The following is a 20,073-nucleotide window of genomic DNA, read 5'->3' on the forward strand; positions in this document are numbered from 1 at the left end:
GTAAGATGGTGCAGTGGAGGGAGACAGAAGTGAGGTGGTAGACCTGACTCCATGGTCTCAATCTCTCTCTCTCTCTCACTCTGTCTCTCTCTCCCTCTCTCTCCCTCTCCCCCTCTCTCTCTCTGCTCGCTGCTCGTCAAAGATGACGAGTCCATCATTAGTCCAGCACTGTCCGTCATAAGGAGCTGGTGCATCATCAGCCTTGGTTGTGCACACGGCTGGAATAGTGTGTCTGTCTTACTCTCTTCTCTCTTTTACTCACTCACTCACTCGCTCGCTCTCTCTCTCTCTGTTCCTTTCTTTCAGGGTTATTTCGGGAGATTCAGCTTTAGCTGGTTTTCATATTCTGCCTTTTGATGTTTCTACAGTGTTTGCACAATGCAGACATAATTAGGTCTCCAAAATTAATAATAACTCGCAGATGCATAAACATGCTCGCCATCATTATTTTTTTGTTACAGTTGGCCTGAAAGGCTCAATTTCACATCCTAGCTTTGGTGGGTAAGGTAGAACATAAAAGTGATGTCTATTTTTTAATCTTAACCAAACATGATGATAAACATTAGCATATTATTTCTGTGGTGATTGGAGTCTGTGTGTCTGCGTCACTGTTAATTGTGAATATAATTACCATCTGATCATTGCCTTATTTTAGTCTTTCAAATGAAAAGGACGCATTCAATTGCTGTACGCTCAGATAGTGAGGAAAGCAAACACGTTCCTGATTTATTACCGTTGAAATATTTATGTAGGTTTCATACACCCAATAGGTCAGTGTCTATACTTCATAAGACTTTGAACACAGGAAATATATATATATATATGATAATAAGACTGGTATTTCACATTTCATTGACCATGTCAGCAGTGAATAAGACTTAACGTAAAAGCACCAATTACCACCCCTTTTGTTCGAAAATTCTAAAACAACAATGTGTTTTAATACTTTTGATAACATTTGATAAATTAACCGTACATTTTTCAGTAGCCATAAGTGTGTAGATTTTAACAAAATATGGTTTGGTTCTTACCGGGGCTTTTACTGCCTGAAATATCCATATTTTTTGTTTACCGTGCTCAGAGTTTAGTGCTGGGCTGGTCGGTGCCCTATTTCCGCACTTTCACGCGGCACATCAGCCGTTAGACCGACAATTCTCGTCGCAAAATGAAAATTCCACTGGAGCTCCAAGCGGATTTGTACACCCAGCCTTACAACACTGTTTACAGCTCTTCGAGTCACGTTAAAATGTCAGTTTTGGTACATAGCTAATTTAGATACACCTATGGTGTGGGTGCTTGCGTTTCTTTACGAATCCGCCGTCTTGGTTTGTATAGAAATGAATTTTAAGTTACACATACACGTAAGAGAGTGGAAATAGGGGACGGGCGGTAATAGGTGACGCTCCAATATCACTTTGAGTTTGGCCTTTTTGCTGCCATTAATGATTGTGTGTGTGTCTGTGTGTGTGTTTGTGTGTGTGTGTGTCCCTTTAGCCCGTGCTGCCCCACACAGCGGTGTGTTTTGCCTGCGGTGAGGCGGGGAAGGAGGACACGGTGGACTCGGAGGAGGAGAAGTTCAGCCTGTCCCTGATGGAGTGCACCATCTGCAACGAGATCATACACCCCAGCTGCCTCAAGGTGTGTGTGTGTGTGTGATGTTCAAGGTCTATAAGATATCAAGAGCAAGAATGATTTGTGTGTATGAAGAGTGACAGAAAGATGGGTCATAGAAATGGATATGTGTGGGCGTTTTTTTATGCTGTGTGTTTTTTATGCTGATTGATTGATTGATTGGTTTGTTGATGATCTAGTGTCTTGAATTTCGCCTTGGGAATCAATAAAGTATCTATCTATCTGTCTTCTCGGAGAGTAAGTTCACATAACAGTATTGTGTGTGTGTGTGTGTGTGTGTGTGTGTGTGTGTGTGTGTGTGTGTGTGTGTGTGTGTGTGTGTGTGTGTGTGTGTGTGTGTGTGTGTAAATTATTCCTGTGTGTGCTTACCCCCTCTCTGATGTGTGAGTGCAGATGGGAAAGGCAGAGGGCATCATAAACGATGAGATTCCAAATTGTTGGGAATGCCCCAAGTGCCACAAGGAGGGCAAGACCAGTAAGGTAAGACTTCAGCTCGACTTGGCACTGTGTGCCTGCCGTAGTTTCTTTGTAAAAAATGTATTTAAAAAGTATTTCAACTAAAGTCTACGGTTAGTGTCAGATGGAATGTCTTCCTGTACAGTATTTAAAGGACCAGTATATAGGAAATAATGGAAAATAAACTGTAACCATTCCAAAAATGATCACCATATGTTGTCAGAGAGTAAGGAAACACGATGAATTGAAGTAATGGCTTATTTGACTACATTACTCTAACCCGTAAAACCCCGCAAAACCCATGGAAAAAAATGAGTTACGGGGCGGAATCTCTTGGAATTTTCGTTTATGTTTTGAACGATTAATTCTAGAATAGCGTATTAATAATGGGCTGGCATGTCCTCCTATTTGTGTTGCCAAATTAGCAAAGGCCAACTGTCAACTTGCTGTCAATTGTAGTCATGAACGCCTACGAGAGGCAGGCAAATTTCCCAAATTAAAACCAGAAACAAATTAAGTGGACATCGGAGGAGCTTCCTGAGATGGTGACGTCTTCGTCAAACGAAGAATATCATGTTTGATGCAGAGCTGGCCATATTTCTCCACAACAGGTAGCCTAGGCTAAACTTCATCTGCATCGCTAACTTCAGCTAAATATGTTACGTTGGTTAGAGAGGTATTTTTTGTTTTCACTGTTTCCGTAATGTGTAGCTGGGTCATGGTTGGAGAAACGTTAAAGCAGCTGCAGGTCAACTAACGTTAGCTAAGTCTTCATTACATCTGGCAACCCAGAAGAAGCTCGCGTCTGGTAGTCTTGAGAACGTTCACCAGTGTTTTGATTTTGGCCTACAGAACGTTCGGTAACAATCCTACAAATCACACCTTTAAACTAAAGTCTACGGTTCGTGTCAGATGGAATGTCTCTGTCAGATGGAATGTCGCTGTGTCAGATGGAATGTCTCTGTGTCAGATGGAATGTCTCTGTGTCAGATGGAATGTCTCTGTGTCAGATGGAATTTCTCTGTGTCAGATGGAATGTCTCTGTGTCAGATGGATTGTCTCTGTGGTACTGTTGATTCCCTCAGATGTCCTCCTGCTGCATCTGCTCATGCTCCATATGGCTCAGATTTGTGTGTGTGTGTGTGTGTCTGTGTGTGTGTGTGTGTGTGTGAGAGAGAAACACAGTGGTCCTCTGAGCTTTGTGTTTGATGAGGACGGCAGTCTTGGCTCCACAGGAACCATGGCTGCTGCTGCTTCTGCAGTACTCTTACAGTTTTTCTCAGTCGCTTTGGTGCTTTTCTCAGATCAGAATTAAAATTACTAAAATTAAAATTACTAAAATTACTCATAACTATAAGTTCAACCTCCACAACATTTAGTCATTTGTGCACATCTTAGTAGCTATTTCTCCTTCCTCTGAACAAATTGCAAATGCTTTTGAACATGTATCAGTTGCTTCGTCATGTCAGTCAAAATTAACTATACTTATGGATACTAAATAGTCGTTCCCAATAAACCTACTAGTCTTCATTTCATTGCTTGAGTCATTACATACAAAATTGGTGAACTAGTTATCAAATTCTGTCACAATGCTGTAGAATTGCAAAGAACATATACAGTAAAACTGTGAAACGTACATATTCAGTGTCTTGTACTCACTTACTCCCCTAACGACAGCAATTTGTAACTTTACTGTAGTTTTCAAATGGCTGTACAAGTACTGTCTTGAGCATTTCCAGGTAGTGTCACCGAGTTCTGACCTTTTTTTGCATGGGAAAACACTGAGAGCATAAACTTTCGTAATGAAAACATGACAAAGCCATTTGACTATCTTGTTCATAAACGATGGTGTCAAGACTTCTCATTTTGATGACACTGGCAGTTTCATTGACATAAATACTTGCTTTTGAGGAATGGACTATCCATTTTGAGCAAGTGACGTGCTTTTGCAGGTCATCCACTAGGTTTTGCAGTTTGCACTAATTGTTTTGAGAAATGCACTAACCACTGTGCAAATGTTAATAGTGATGTGAGAAAAGCACCAAAGCGACTGAGAAAAACTGTAATAGCAGTCATGGTATTTATTTGCCTGTGAGATGGCTGGGACTGATAGGGACTTCATTTTAGTGCTTCAGCATTTGCTGTGTTTTTACGGGCTGATCGAGATCTAGTCTAGCAGAGAAATATGTCCCCATAGACTTCAGAGTGCCTAGACAGATGGACACATGCTTTTAGGAGGACCGAGCACTTTACCTTAATGGCAGCTCTGTCTGTGGCTTCCCTAGCCAAGGAGTCATGCTAAAGCTAAACACATTAGCCGTGGTGTGATGCCGTAGCCATGGCAACAGTGTCGCAGAGTTTAGAAAGTAATGGTGTTTGTTCCTGTACTTTTAGTAATATGAAGTGACAGAATGACTGCACCCTCTCAGAGTTTGGCTGGTAGGCTACTCTATTGTCAACTCATCCACACTGTAATCAAATGACAGAGCACTTTTGTAGTTGTGCAGATGTAATGTTTGGTGAGAGGCACTTTTGTTTTGAACTATGAACTGAGCCTTAATCTGTGTTATGAAGCGTCATCCTCATCCCCACCACACTGACATGGGGTTCTAATTGTGAGGATAGTGCATGTGAATGCATGCACATCTTCAACCTTGTCAGAATCGGCTACAACTCTCGATTTTTCACCTTTGACCCGTTCAGGATGGGGGTGATGGTTTGGGCAAGCGACGGACGGACAACGGGGAGGTGGGGCGTTGGAAGCTGACGGACGACCCACCTCCCAGCAAGAAGAAGCCCCTCTCCCTGGAGGACGGCCCCCGTCAGGACGGACACAAGCGCAAGAAGGAGAAAGAACTGCCCCAGGAGAGCGCACCCAAGAAGAAGGTGAGATGGAGAGAACGAGTGGAGAGAGGGATGAGGAGAGGATGGATTAGAGAGAGAGAATGGAGGAGAGAGAGAGAGCGGAGAATGGAGAATGGAGGAGAGAGAGTGGAGAGGGGGATGAGAGAGAGAGAATGGAGGGGGAGGAGAGAGTGGAGAGAGGGATGAGGAGAGGGGGATGAGAGAGAGTGGAGAGAGGGATGAGGAGAGACAGGTGGGGTATCAGGAGAGAGAGAGAGGAGAACTTGAGAGAGATATGAATTATGATGAGTGGAGAGAGGAAGGTCGGGTGAAGAGAGAGAGAGAGAAACAGAGGGTTCTGAATGAGGGAGGACAAGCTTAGATGACTGTCTGTTTGAATGATTTCAGTCATGCCGTCTCAGAGAGAGCAAAGTATGATGGAGAATGAGCGCACAGAGAGAGACAGGTGTAGCACACAGAAAGAGACACACAAGTACATGTGTACAGTACGACTGCCTGCAACTAACATTTATTTTCATACTTGATTAATCCGTTCATTATTTTCTTGATTAATTTATTAGTTGTTTGATAAAATGTCACTGAAATTGTAAAAGGTTGCAATCAGAGATTCAAGATATTTTTTGGGATCATACTGAACTAACGAAGCGGCAGCGGTAAGCGTAACGCAACGCTCAGACCATAATAAGTTCTATCTCGTTCCTAAGTAACAAATAGTTTGCCTAAACTGACAATTGAATACGCTCGCCTTGCGCTTTGAAAGTTGAACCAAGTTCAACGCTCAGCTTGTTCAACACTAGCTTTACGCTAGCGCTGCAACCGTTCTGCTGCCGAACCATAGAGACCAATGGACCCTTTCAAGAGAGTTCCATTATCAGCATCATAGTTGGCCCCACAAGGCTTCCTTTTTAACATTCCATATGTTATCTTAATGCAGAGGAAGTAGATTGGGGCCCAAATAGAACGTTCAAGCATTGTTTTTGTTTACCTTCTTGAAAGGGTCCATAGGAAACCTGTCGCTTGCCTCTGGCCAGTGTGATCCCTGCCTAAAGCAATGACAAGCCAATTAACCAATTACCAAAATAGTTGAAAACTAATCAATTAATTGTTGTAACCCTTGTGCGCAGAGGGGAGATAAGTAGAGAAAGAGTAGAGGAAAAGAAAGACACACACACACACTCACACACACTCACACACATAGTGAGCAGAGGACCGACACATCCATACAGTTTTCATCAGTAGCCTCTGATTTGAGTGTAAACCTTGAGCGCGTTTCTTTCCTTCTCACTTGTAACACTCTCACTCTCCCTGTCTTTGTTTTAGATGAAAGGTGCCCGAGAAAAGCACCTAAAAAAGGTATGTGCGACTTCATGTGTTTCTATCGATAGCATGTGAAGTTCTGTACACGGTGATTTAAACTAGGCAGCTTAGGGTAGCTTTCATGGCGGTCTGTGGCCCATCAACACACACACACACACACACACACACACACAGAAGAGTTGGTGGAGGGGTAATTGTGAAGCAGGAACAGAAAGGGAGAGTGTGTGATGTTTCCGCCCCCCACACACACACTGAAGGTTGACCGGTGGGGGGACTCTCGCTCTCCCCCAAAGCTGCTTGTTAACTTTTACAAACAGCATAACTAAGAATGAGTGCACTCAAGGTGACAGACTGTCATGGGGAGCAAGGACTTCAAAGGGTGAAGGGGGTTGGGGGGGGGATCCTGGTGTGACGACGCTGCCGGCCTAAAGGGGCTCTGAGGCTGTGTGGAGTCGGAAGATAAGAAGAAGCTGACTGCTCAGGTCCTTTCACAGTCCTCATGCAGGCTCCAGTTATTTCTATTTAAATGCATAGCAAGGAGGAGGAAAATGACGCTCGACTCCTCTCTTTCTTTTTTTAGTGTCTGTCTGTGACTGTCCACATTTAGCTAAAGATTTTCTGTGAGAGATTACATGTTTAATATAGTCACCCCAACCCCAATAGTGAAGCTTAGCACCAGCCCTAATTATGGCTATGTGATGAATGTGGAAGAAGCTGTTGTGCTTTCATCATTTTAATATCATTTAAGTTCACCTTCATATGCTGCCATGAATGAAGTTACTATTTTGGCCTTGAGGTTCTCCCGGGTTCTAAATGTTCTTCCTTTTGTTTTAGATGTTCTCTCTTGTTCTTGATGAAATTCCTCTTCCTCTTGATCTAAAGTCCTTGGTCTTGTTCTTGTGGAAATTCCACTTCCTCTTAATCTAAAGTTCTTGATGCTCTCTCCCTCTCTCTCTCTCTCTCTCTCTCTCTCTCTCTCTCTCTCTCTCTCTCTCTCTCTCTCTCTCTCTCTCTCTCTTCTTGAGGTTTTCTCTGTTTTGTTCTCTTGTTCTTGACGCTCTCTTTTCTCTCTTCATTTGTCTCTCGTTCATTTGTTCTTGGTGTTCTCTCTCTCTCTCTTGTTCTTGACGTTCTCTCTCTTGTTCTTGACGTTCTCTCTCGTTCTGTTCTTAATTTTCTTCTCCTCTCGCGTTCATTTGTTCTTGATGTTCTCTCTTTCTCTCTGTTCTTGATGTTCTCTCTCTTTCTCTCTGTTCTTGATGTTCTCTCTCTTTCTCTCTGTTCTTGATTTTCTCTCTTCTTCTTTCTCCTTGGTGGCCAGAAGCAGAAGCCCAACGCCGACGCGTCCGAGACCAACGGGCCCAACTCCTCGTCCGGTGGGGGTCAGGGCTCGGGCGGCGGCTCCAACTCGGGTGCAGCGTCGTCAGGCGGGACCTCATCGGCGAGTCAGGACCAGCGTTCACACCAGCGCGAGAAACTCGAGCGTTTCAAGCGCATGTGCCAGATGCTGGAGCGGGCGCGCGACTCCACCTCCTCCTCCTCGTCCAGCTCTGAGTCTGACTCTGAGTCCGACTCGGACTCGCCATCGGGCGGCGCTGCGTCCGACCCCCCCTCGCCTCCCCCGGTCGCCTATGGCAACAGCAGCAGCAGCTCCAGTGCGGCGCGGGACCGCGAGAGGGAACGCGAGCGGAACCGGCGACTGGCCGAGCTGGGCTTCAGCGCTAGCGAGGACTCGGAGGCCGACGGGCCCGAGGACGAAAAGGACGAGCGGCCCGAGGAGACCACGAGCGGCACGGACAAATCGACGGCCGCCGCGCGCAGGCGAGGGGCCGGGGACTCGGCAGCGTCTCAGCGAGGAGGTCGCAAGGTCAAGGACGAGCCTCAGGACGAGCAGGGCGGGCCTGACAGGGGCCGCAAGGGGACGCTGCTGCCCCCTCCCTCGCCTCTCTCCTCCAGCCAATCGCAGCCCTCCTCCGGCCACGGTGGACCCTCGCCCAGCCAAGATGGCTTCTCCTCGTCGTCCACCAAGCGCAGCAACGGGCAGGAGGCTCGGAACGGGCGCACGCGGGCAGGAGGTGGACGTGAGGCCCAGGAGAAGGAGAACGCCAACAGCAGCGGAGGAACTGGAGGCCTGGCCAACCACCGGCACGCCGGCAGCAAAAGCGGCCGCAGCGGCAGCAACAAGATCCGTAGTGCCAACCGGCAGAACCAGCAGGGCGGCGCCGGTGGGTCATCGGTGCGAGGCGGCGCGGGGGGTGCCATCTCGGCCACCACCACGGCCAACGGGGGTGGCGGGGCGCTGTTGCTGGGCAACCCGGCAGGCGGGCTGGCCGCGTCTCCGCGGTCGCAGACAGCCTCGCGGCTCGGTCACCAGCAGCCGCGCTCGCAGCTGGTCAAGCGGAGCCCACCGGCCGTGCCATCGCCGCCGCGGCCCGTGCAGATGGAGCGGCACCTCGTACGCCCGCCGCCGGCCTGCCCCGAGCCCCGCTGCCTGCCCCTGGACGGGGGCGCCTCGCACGTGCTGCCCCGCGACGTCTGGCTGCGCGTCTTCCAGCACCTGAGCCAGCGAGAGCTCTGCGTCTGCATGCGAGTCTGCCGCACCTGGAGCAGATGGTAGGCAATAGCGCTGACACCAGCGGGAGGGAGAGGGAGAGGTTAGGGGTCAGAGGTTAGGGGGAAAATAGTTCCTGGAAAATTGTTTTTTAATGGCACTGAGAACGATCACCTTGTTTTTTCAATTTTGTTTTCTCATGTAGCGTCATAAACAATCAGTGTTTTGTCAGAACTCAGACCTGAAGCCCAACATGGCAAGTGTGTGCAGTGCACATGGCCAAAGCATGGATCTCACTGACCCAGGCAATCAGGTTATCTCCTCCCTACATGCCCCCTGGTCCCAAGGGCCAGCACTCATCTGGTCCCTCAGAGTGAGAGTAGAGGTCAGAGGTCAGGCGGAATGGCATGCAGAAGGCAGAGAGGAGGGCAGCAGGGGTCATACAGTATGTGTGGTCAAAGATACAGAAGTTTAAGGAGTGTGATGGGTAAATTAAGACTTATCATTATTATTATTATTATTATTGTTATTATCATCATTATTATAGCGCATCCACATGTGGTACTGCATGGTGTCTTCTCTCATGTTAAAAAGTCACAAGTCAGCATAGATAGTTTTTTTACCCTGTAGGAGATGAGTTGTGCAAACCATATTTGGATATACTGCCAACTTGTACAATTTGTATTGTATTGTATTTTAAACTTCTGAAATACATTTGCAGTGTCACTATTTTGACAGTCTGCTTATTTTTGCATGATGTAACACTGCTTAGTTTATTGCCGAGTTTAATGTGATGATGTGGTGGGGCTAGAAGGAAGTCAGAGGGGACTTCCCATTACCCATCTGTGTTTTAATGAGTTGGGGCGAAACATGAAATAATCAGTGTGGTGGGCATTTCACAGATGGTGTTGGGCTCTCAGCTCAGTCTGCTGTTGGGCTCTCAGCTTAGCCTGTTGATCTCTTAGCTGCAGTATTGCTTTTCACCCTGGTGGGCAGTGTGGGGCTTCTCTTTCCCAGCTGATTCCCTCCTCAATATGATGCTCTTCAGAGAGTACCTCCTCTCCTAGCACTAATAACTGGACATGCTAATCTAGCACTTACCTCCTCTCCTAGCACTAATAACTGGACATGCTAATCTAGCACTTACCTCCTCTCCTAGCACTAATAACTGGACATGCTAATCTAGCACTTACCTCCTCTCCTAGCACTAATAATGGACATGCTAATCTAGCACTTACCTCCTCTCCTAGCACTAATAACTGGACATGCTAATCTAGCACTTACCTCCTCTCCTAGCACTGCCAATAACTGGGCATGCTAATCTAGCATTTACCTCCTCTCCTAGCACTAATAACTGGACATGCTAATCTAGCACTTATCTCCTCTCCTAGCACTACCAATAACTGGACATACACTGGACTTATTGCTGCACCATCATGTCCTTGATCCTATGCGAGTTGTACTTATTGCTGCAGCAACATGTCCTTGATCCTGTGCGAGTTGTACTTATTGCTGCAGTAACATGTCCTTGATCCTATGTGAGTAGTACTTATTGCTGCACCACCATGTCTTTGTCACACTGTATTGGACTCTGGATTGATTGAAGTGTTAGCTAAGTGACTAAATGCAATGATGCCAGGATGACCTTAAATACCCCTTAATATGAGATTCTCTTAAGATGTTGATGCATAACAGGCAAGCTACACCATGCAGGTAACTGAAGCGTTCCGTTCGCTGAGCGTATGCTGCAACAATCAGCTTCCACTATAATCAATGGAACTGGCTACACTAGATGTGATGGTGGCGTATACATTTGAACAAAATTAGATCAGTTTTAAAGAACTGTTTTTACACTCCGCAGACGGAACACATCAGTTCTGTGCCTGGTGCAGTCTATCTGTAAGGCAAGTTTTGAGCAATATTGAGTCACATGACCTGGTTCCTAGGTCTACATTGGAGCAATGTAGTTAGGTAATCTCAGAATTCTAGTTTGTAGAATTCTGATTGGGTGATTATTAAAATCGCTGTACACTGTCAAAGTCAAAAGTTCTCTAGATGCAAACTTGTTGGCCAGTGCCAATGGGAAGGTGGCCAAGCAACATCGTTGGGCAGCATTTTTCAGATAGTTTCCCAGTGCATCATCACCCTCCGGCTCTGTAAGAAACTGCTGATGTTCTGCAGGGAATGTGAATTCACACAGCAAGACAGGTTTAACCCAAGTATTTCACAACCAGTGCCAGCAGGCACAGATGTGCTGAGTTTGGCTTTCCACAGATGTGTTGAGTGAGTTTTGAGATTTGAGTTGAGATTCTCACTTTCGTATTCTGTGCTCTCTCCTCCCACACTCCATCCCTCTCCTCTTCTTTCACTTGTTTGCATCATTTCTGCTCCTGCTCTCCTCTCCTCTCCCTCTCCCTCTCCCTCTCCCTCTCTCCTCCCTCTCCTCCCCTCTCCTCTCCCTCTCCCTCTCCTCTCCTCCCTCCTCTCCCTCTCCCCTCTCCTCTCCTCTCCTCTCCTCTCCTCCCTCTCCTCTCCTCTCCTCTCCCTCTCCCTCTCCTCTTTTGTCTCCTCGCTTCATTTTGTCTCTCTCCTCTTCCCTGCTCCTCTTCCTCCTCTCTGCTCTCTATTGCTCTCTCCTTTCCTCCTCCTCCCTTCCTCTCCTCCCCTTCTTCCCTGCTACTCTTCCTCCTCTTCTTTCTGTCCTCTCCTCCTCCTCTTCTCTCTTCTTTCTCTCTCCCCGTCTCCTGCAGGTGTTGTGATAAGAGGCTGTGGACGCAGATTGACCTGAGCCGGCAGCGCTCCATCACCCCCCCAATGCTGAGTGGTATAATCCGGCGGCAGCCTGTCTCACTGAACCTGGGCTATACCAACATCTCCAAGAAGCAGCTCATGTGGCTCATTAACCGCTTGGAAGGTAACATCACCCCCACACCACATCACACTACAGTTCTCAAATTAGCTCCAATTCTACCACAAACCACTTACCCACTTTTTTTTTGTTTTAGAAAAATGTATCTTTATTATTTTACTACTTTTATTGACGTTGTGTGACTTAAAGGGTTATATCAGCGATTTCAGGCCCAAAAAAGGCCCAAACATAAATGATCACATTCATCTAATCTTTCCTAACGATCCGCTAGCTGCCTGCCCCAAAAAAATGTCAAAAAAACGCGTATCTGTAGGCAGCCTAGGCTCAGAGATCTGTACACAAAAACAATTGCTACCAACAAGGGTTGGTAACCCCTCAAAGGCAAAATAAAGTGTTTCAACCAATAACCGACGAGATGCGCGTTTAGGAGAGTTTTAATTGCGCGGGAGGGAGGGGGAGGGAGTAGCGAGCTAGCTCTCTGTTTTGTTTGAACATCAACAGAAGTGACGTATCCCCGCTATCGCTGATACAACCTTTAACTAGCCTTTTAAGGTTATTGGATGTGGGTTATATGAAATGCCAACATGTCTGGCTGCTATTGTCTGATGTTGTCCTCTGTTGATTTATGATTGTGGTAAAAATGTGGTGCCTGATGCCTGTAGAGGCACACCTGCTCCCTGATCATGGTTTCTAGCTCGTTTTCCATTGTGCGAGTCAGAAAAAATCAGAGGTGCACAACCTGTCAGCACGAGGCTGAAATTCAACACCCACCAGTGGCATCGACCTCATTTTAGCATCACACTCCTGTGCAGGGCCTTGAATGGTGACTATACTGCTTGCTTTAGGCATCAACATAACTTCAGCTAGTTAGCATAAGGTTAAGTGCTCTGGTAAAGCACTTTGTGACTTTTGTGTGGGAGAAGTGCTAGATAATAAATGTGGTTTACCTATTCACATAACCCTCTAAAGCCACCCCAACCCCCGGCATTGACCTGTGATGGAAAGACTTTTGTCCATCAGGTCAGCAAGTGGAGGCTTGCTTCCAGTGGAAATAAATGTGGCTTCCATCTTTCATCTTCTGGTCTTTGCTGCCAAATCAGATTAGTCTTTAGTGGAGAATAAAGGCTGAAAACACACAAACACACACACACACACACACAGATATAGCATGCAGCCCTACGATAGATATTACCCTTTGTCACAGTTATGTGGATATCGGGTATTGCACACTGCCCTACATTAGATATTGCACAATTGCACAATGAGGCCTATATTTGTACATTGCACACATAACAATAAATACATTAATAAAGTTGTCAGTACTGGAGCTTGCTGCATCAGCATGTGACATGGCCACCAGCAGGCCTCAGTGGTGCAGCCTGGTGCTTGTGGATCAGGCCTCGGCCAGCCTGGGTATTTAAAGATCGGATAGCAGTCAGACCAGAAGTCTGCGGTTGTCGGACTGAGTAGCCAATGACTGTGGTGACTGAGTGACTGGGCACTCTGCTCAGTCTGCTGTTGGTGTTGGTGTTGAAGATGAAGATGAAAAGATGTTGGGCTCTCAGTTCAGCCTGCTGTTGGGCTCTCAGTTCAGCCTGCTGTTGGGCTCTCAGTTCAGCCTGCTGTTGGGCTCTCAGTTCAGCCTGCTGTTGGGCTCTCAGTTCAGCCTGCTGTTGGGCACTCTCAGCTCAGTCTGGTGTTGGTGTTGAAGATGAAGATGAAAAGATGTTGGGCTCTCAGTTCAGCCTGCTGTTGGGCTCTCAGCTCAGTCTGCTGTTGGGCTCTCAGCTCAGCCTGGTGTAGGGCACTCTCAGCTCAGCCTGGTGTAGGGCACTCTCAGCTCAGCCTGGTGTAGGGCACTCTCAGCTCAGCCTGGTGTTGGGCTCTCAGCTCATTTGGTAGGTCTGTCATCCTGCCTTGCTCTTGCCTTGCTCTTACCTTGCTCACTAAATGCCCACCAAAGCTTTTAATACTGTGCCCTTTGGCTGTGGAGCTTTAACGGAGGGAGATTTAATTGTCGGCAGTACAATTCTCTTTGTGTGTGTGTGTGTGTGTGTGTGTGTGTGTGTGTGTGTGTGTGTGTGTGTGTGTGTTCTGTAAAGATGTCATGCTTTAACTAAGTCTTGCTAACTGGCGTCAGCAAGGCCAACAGTCCCAGTGGCTGCCAAGGCTCTTTAGCTCACCAGTGGGCTAACTCCTTTATTACTGCCTCTGTAAGTCCTGTGCGGTCCAGCTCACATGATGTAACGGAGGCAAAGGCGAAGCGCCCTCACAAAGCCAACTCTGTCTGATGGACCAGCCTGATGAAACTCTGGCCTCTGCCTTGTAAAGCACCTTTGAGTCGCAGAAACGTTGCTGAAAATACAGTGGATAGATGTTTTTATGCACTGAGTGCTGTGGGAATTTTCAGTGGCGCTTTTTGATGATTCGGCAAAAGCTTTTTTGGTGTTTTTTTTTTTTTTTTTTTCTTCATTTGTTTTATTTAGGTTTTATATTTTTATCAGTTTTAGGCTTGGAATTTAATGAACCTATTTACAGCTTGTATTTGCTGACGGCAGTCTTGGGGGGTGGGGGGCTCATTAACTAAATCTTTGAGTTAGAAGTGTTTATATTTTACTATCTTTACTTTATTTCACAACAAAGTACTTGTCTCAGAAAAGAGTCAAATCCCAACTTTCCCTCAAGCTTTCTGCAGTCCTGCTTGGTGGAGGTTGGAGATGGCCTGGTGGGGGAGGGGCTGAGACCTAAAAATGCTGCATGGAGGGAGGGATTTGGAAAGTTGAGGTTGGGAGAGGATGAAACTGGAGCAAACCATGTCCTAACCATGTCCTGTGAATAAGACTGTGCCATTATGGTGCTTGTGATGGTGCGAATGAGACTGTGCCATTATGGTGCTTGTGATGGTGTGAATGTTGCTGTGTCTGTGTACAAGTTTGCTGGAGCTGGAACATATAGTATCCCAATGAATAGGACTGTGCCTTTGTGTTGCTTATGATTGTGTAAATCTCTCGCTGTAGCCGTGACTACTGTTGTCTTGGTTGTAACTGTGTAAATCTCTCTCTGTAGCCGTGACTACTGTTGTCTTGGTTGTAACTGTGTAAATCTCTCTCTGTAGCCGTGACTACTGTTGTCTTGGTTGTAACTGTGTAAATCTCCTCTGTGTCTGCGTGCAGGTCTGCTGGAGCTGGATGTGTCGGGGTGCCCGTGGGCGTCCGTGTCGGCCCTGTGCCAGGCTGTGTGTCCGTGTCTGCGTCTGCTGGACCTCAGTCGCATTGAGGACCTCAAGGACTCCAACCTGCGCGAGTTGCTGGCCCCGCCCAATGCCGACACGCGCTCAGGTGAGGCTCTCAGGGGTCATCAGAGGTCATGCCACACACACACACCACCGAGCTGGTAGACAGGCAGTGAGGGCTACCTGCTTCTCCTTATACGCGTACATTTAGTTATTCATACATTCTGTCATTCGAAACTTCCAAAAATAATATTAACATGTTATTCATGTTGTGCCAAAATGTGGCCTTTCTAATAGCCATCATGAAAATGGAGGATTTGAGAACTGTGTCTCAACAAATGATGCAGCTCATTTCTGGTTTCAGTTAATGAGCTGCTTTCCTCATTCATCATTGGAATCAGGTTCCTTTTGTGTGTGTGTGTGTGTGTGTGTGTGTGTGTGTGTGTGTGTTTCTGTCTGTCTGTCTCACATAACTTAAAATACTGATCTGATTTAGTTCAAAGTAAAGGGTCCTCCAACATGATTCAGTTAATCATGTATTTTCCTACATTTCCTGTGCTCCATTTTCTCTCCCTCTCTCTCTCTCTCTCTCTCTCTCTCTCTCTGCCTCTCTGCTCTATCCCTCCCTCCATCCCTCTGGTTCCCCTGCGTTCCCTCAGCTCACGGTGAGAACCGAGGCGGGCGCTTCCAGAACGTGACGGAGTTGCGTCTGGCGGGGCTGGACGTCACGGACGCCACGTCGCGGCTGCTAGTGCGCTACCTGCCCCACCTGACTAAGCTGGACCTGAGTCAGTGTGGGAATATCACAGACCAGACCATCCACACACTCACATCGCCAATCTCACCACTGCGGGAGAGTCTCACGCACGTCAACCTGGCAGGTGTGTATGTGTATGCGCACACACACACACACACACGCACACGCTCACTCGCTTGCTCACTCTTCACAGGTCAGACCATCTACACACACAGGTCGCAATCTGAGCACTGCAGGAAAGTCTCTCACACACACACACACACACACACACACACACACTCACACACACACACACACACTAAAGGCTGATTTATGCTTCAGCGTAGAATCGACGGCGTATCCCCGCAGACCCATCCATACCGCCACACACAGTAGCTTGACGTGCACCTCCAAACATTTGTAAGGACTGTGATTGGTCAACTTGTCCTGTGTGTTGATAACGGGTGTTTTCAAACTGTCTACTGTGGGGAGTTAGCAACATGCTAATTCACTGACATAAGCTTTGCAAATAAACTAAGATATATTTTGGTCACAATGACTGGGTTATCCGTTTGTAAAGTGTCTATATGTCAGTAACGTTTTGAAATTAGCACTTTGCCAGCAAGCAGTTGGCTGGCAGACACCTCGCAAATAACCTCAGACTTATTTTCTGGTTAAAATAACTAGGTCAATGGATTTTACTGTGTCTATTTCTCAATACATTTTACAAAATCTAAGCAAGAAAAGGCCAAACATATAAGATTAAAATTTCAGCACGACAGTCTATGGGATTTGCCATTCTGAGTACCGTTTGGTGGTGAGATACGCAGACACAGACGACACAGAACTTCCAAGCCACGCACCCCCTAGCGTTATGCCGGTGAAATTCACCGCGATGCAAAGCAACCCCGACACAGAATTCCGAATGGGTCACGACGCCGTAGGAGCGACAGCTTAGCTACGGCGTGGAGTTGACGCAGAAGCATAAATCAGCCTTAAGCTTCCAATCGAGGGGGGCCTCAAGGCTGCTTTATGCTTCTGCGTTGAATTGACGGTAAAGCCCTGTGCGTCGCCGTGGACGCCCTCCTCGCAAATAACCTCAGACTTTTATCTGGTTACAATATCTAGGCCATTGGAATGTACTGTCTATTTTTTAAATGCCAAACAAGATATATATTTCAGCGTGGCAGTCTATGGAGTTCTCTATTCTGACTAGTGTTTCAATGGTGAGCAACGCAGACACAGGAGACGCAGAACTTCGAAAGGTTCATGACCGGCCTCAAGGCAACGCTGTAGTCATTGCATGGGGTCGACGCAGAAGCATACATATGTAAAGCAGCCTTCACGCACACACACACACACACACACACACACACACACTGAAACAAACACACATTTAATCACTTGATTCAATTCAAGACCAGACCATTGACACACATCTCTAATATCACCACTGCTGGGAGTTTTTTTTTTTTTTTTTTTTTTTTTTAAGAATTTATTTTTTTTATTATTTATACCCCGTATAAGAGGGAGCACAATACATAAGTTCAGTATAAGTATATATACTCTTTTGATCTCATTCATCCCAATCCGTGAATTAGTGAAACACACAGTGAACACACAGTGAGGTGAAGCACACACTAATCCCGGCGCAGTGAGCTGCCTGCAACAACAGCGGCGCTCGGGGAGCGGTGAGGGGTCAGGAGCCTTGCACTCCCTCCGGTTACAAGTCCGAAGCGCTAACCAGTAGGCCACGGCTGCCCCACCTATTCACAAAAAGTTCTAGAACTTCTATCTTACTGCTGGGCAACAAAAAAAAAAAAAAGGTTCTAGAGACATAGCTACAGGGCATCATAAATAGAACTCACTAGCAAATAGTTTTTGTTATTTTGGCTCTGCAAAAGGTTGAAAGACAATTTTCATAAATCTAAAGGCACTTGGTAAACAATGTTCAAATTGCTATCAAATCAAATTCACAGTCTACAAAGCAAAGCAAAAGGTCAAGGAGTTGAAAGGAGCCTTTGAACGCATACAAAGCTTATTTAGCGGATTTGGATGGAGATCAGCTATGTGAATACATTTACATTCATTCATTTAGCAGACACTTTTATCCAAAGTGACTTGCGTATGTTAATTATATTACAAGGGCCATTTTCCCCAAAGGAACTTGTACCTTGCCACGGGCACAACGCTGGAAGCAGGGAATTGAACCCACAACTTTTCAGGCTACTGCATGCTAGCCCAGCTCCTTAGCCACTACGCTACCACACTACTGCATGCTAGCCCAGCTCTTTAGCCACTACGCTACCACCGCCCCAAATAGGCTACTGCTACTACTAATATAAAGCAAGAGTAGTCCCATGTTCATTTAGTCAAAGTAGCTCTCGTAGCAAAACAGGCTGGAGAGCCCTGATTGTAGACCTACAGACTGACCCGACACTCATCTATTCAAGCCGCCTCCTCCTCCACTCCACTGGGCTGAAAAATCTTCACTGAATGTGCTCAGTTTCCTCATTCTAATTATCTCCACCTACTCATCTATTTCTGACTTTCACACCCTCCTCCACTCTCCCTCCTCCTGTGTCTGAGCCCTCTCCATCCTCCTATGGCTTAACCCCCCCCCCCTCCATCGCCTCCCTTTCACACTTTCTGTATCCTCACTTCTCTCTTCTCCTCCTGCTCCAGCTCCTCTCCTCTCTCTCTCTCTCCTCTCTCTCTCTCTTCTCCACACTCCTTCCTGGCTGACGTCTTGACTCTTTCCATTCGTCTGCTCTTCATCAGCTCTTCCTCCCTGTTCCCCGTAATCTCAGAGTGGCGCGTGCGTCAGCGGCACGGTCGTCAGCTCTTGTTTCCCTCCCGTCTGTGTCTGTTTATGGAGCATCACTCTCCCACTCCTCTCCTCCTCTCCTCCTCTCCTCCTCTCCTCCACTCCTTTATATCCTTTTCTTTACTCTTTTTCAGTGACTCACCGCCTGTCTTTGTAGGACTCTCTCACTCGCACTCACACACACACTCACACACACACACACACACACCATCTCTGGCCTGCTCACCTCATTGTAATCTGATAATCTCTGCTCTGTGCTGGTAGTGCTGCTGGGTGCTGGTGATGTATGAGCTAATATCTTGGCCATGGTGATTATTGTGTACTGCGGAAATGTTGTGTTGTGTACTGCATATGTTAGACATTACTTTTGGTGTTGTCATCAATCCCCTCTCTCTCGCTCTCTCTCTCTCTATCTCTTCTCTCCCCCCCCACCTCTCCCCATCCCCCTCTCTCTCGCTCTCTCTCTCTCTCTCTCTCTACCCCCTCACCTCTCCCCAGGTGACTCTCTCTACCCCCACCTCTCCCCATCCCCCCCTCTCTCTCTCTCTCTTCTCTCTATTCTCTCTCTCTACCCCCCACCTCTCCCCATCCCCTCTTTCCCCTCTCTCTCCCCCCCTCCTGTAGGCTGTGTGAAGGTGACAGAGCAGTGCTTGGCGCTGCTGCGCCGCTGTGCCTCTCTGCAGAGTGTGGACCTGCGCTCCTGCAGCCAGCTGGGCCCGGACGCCTGCCAGCTGCTCTCCTCCCCCACCCCCGCCCCGCCGCACGACCACACAACGCTGCTCAAGAACAGCTAAGGAACCCCCCGCCACACGACCACACAACGCTGCTCTAGAACAGCTAAGGAACCCCCTGCACCTGCCGCAAGACCACACAACGCTGCTCAAGAACAGCTAAGGAACCCCCTGCACCCGCCGCACGACCACACAACGCTGCTCAAGAACAGCTAAGGAACCCTCACCTGACCCCCCGCACCCGCCACACGACCACACAACGCTGCTCAAGAACAGCTAAGGAACACTCACCTGACCCACCTGATCCCCCGCACCCGCCACACGACCGCACAACGATGCTCAAGAACAGCTAAGGAACCTAACCGGGAAACCGCACCCACCCCACCCACCCTCAACGCAGAACGCTGCTCAGCAAGAACTGAGGAACCCCACCTGCTTCCCAAGCCCCCCGCACCCCCCGGTCCCCACACACCCGCCTGTCATGCTTCAGAACAGCTGAGAAAACCCGCCCCAATCCTGATCCAACACAACACAACACAACACTAAGCACAACAGGGAGGGAGCGAGGAGAGGGAGCAGAACAAGTAACCGTGGACAACCATTAAGAGCCCACCTCTACCCTCCTTGCTGCGAACAGACTCCGAACAAAGGCCCACAAACATAAACACATAAACACACAAACACACACAAACACACAAACACAAACAAACAAACACACAGTCGGGAGGCTGACTAAATTTAGCATGTACATATTCGGTATCTGTACAATGGGTGTGTGTGTGTGCGCACGTGCGTGCGTGAGTGAGTGCGTGCGTGCGTGTGTGTGTATGCGTGTATGTATATAAATCTAGTTAACT

The 20,073-nt window shown here is 47.4% G+C and overlaps 1 protein-coding gene across 4 annotated transcripts in view; it reads left to right on the forward strand.

Moving 5' to 3' along the window:
• Positions 1-19,774, forward strand: part of zgc:158376 (uncharacterized protein LOC100101643 homolog) — a 28,256-nt gene extending 8,482 nt beyond the window's left edge. For 3 of the 4 annotated variants that reach the window (XM_048245553.1, XM_048245550.1, XM_048245554.1), the window contains exons 3-11: positions 1,495-1,638; positions 2,026-2,112; positions 4,792-4,974; positions 6,274-6,306; positions 7,592-8,883; positions 11,572-11,735; positions 14,864-15,028; positions 15,582-15,803; positions 19,110-19,774. In XM_048245553.1, the coding sequence (XP_048101510.1) occupies positions 1,495-1,638; positions 2,026-2,112; positions 4,792-4,974; positions 6,274-6,306; positions 7,592-8,883; positions 11,572-11,735; positions 14,864-15,028; positions 15,582-15,803; positions 19,110-19,279 (2,460 nt within the window). In that variant the 3' untranslated portion in view covers positions 19,280-19,774. The remainder of the gene's footprint in view (positions 1-1,494; positions 1,639-2,025; positions 2,113-4,791; positions 4,975-6,273; positions 6,307-7,591; positions 8,884-11,571; positions 11,736-14,863; positions 15,029-15,581; positions 15,804-19,109) is intronic. The other variant, XM_048245551.1, reaches the window with a different exon arrangement.
• Positions 19,775-20,073: the final 299 nt, after the last annotated feature.

Source organism: Alosa alosa, chromosome 6 (genome assembly GCF_017589495.1).
Source record: "Alosa alosa isolate M-15738 ecotype Scorff River chromosome 6, AALO_Geno_1.1, whole genome shotgun sequence".
In the NCBI taxonomy this organism is placed as follows: domain Eukaryota; kingdom Metazoa; phylum Chordata; class Actinopteri; order Clupeiformes; family Clupeidae; genus Alosa; species Alosa alosa.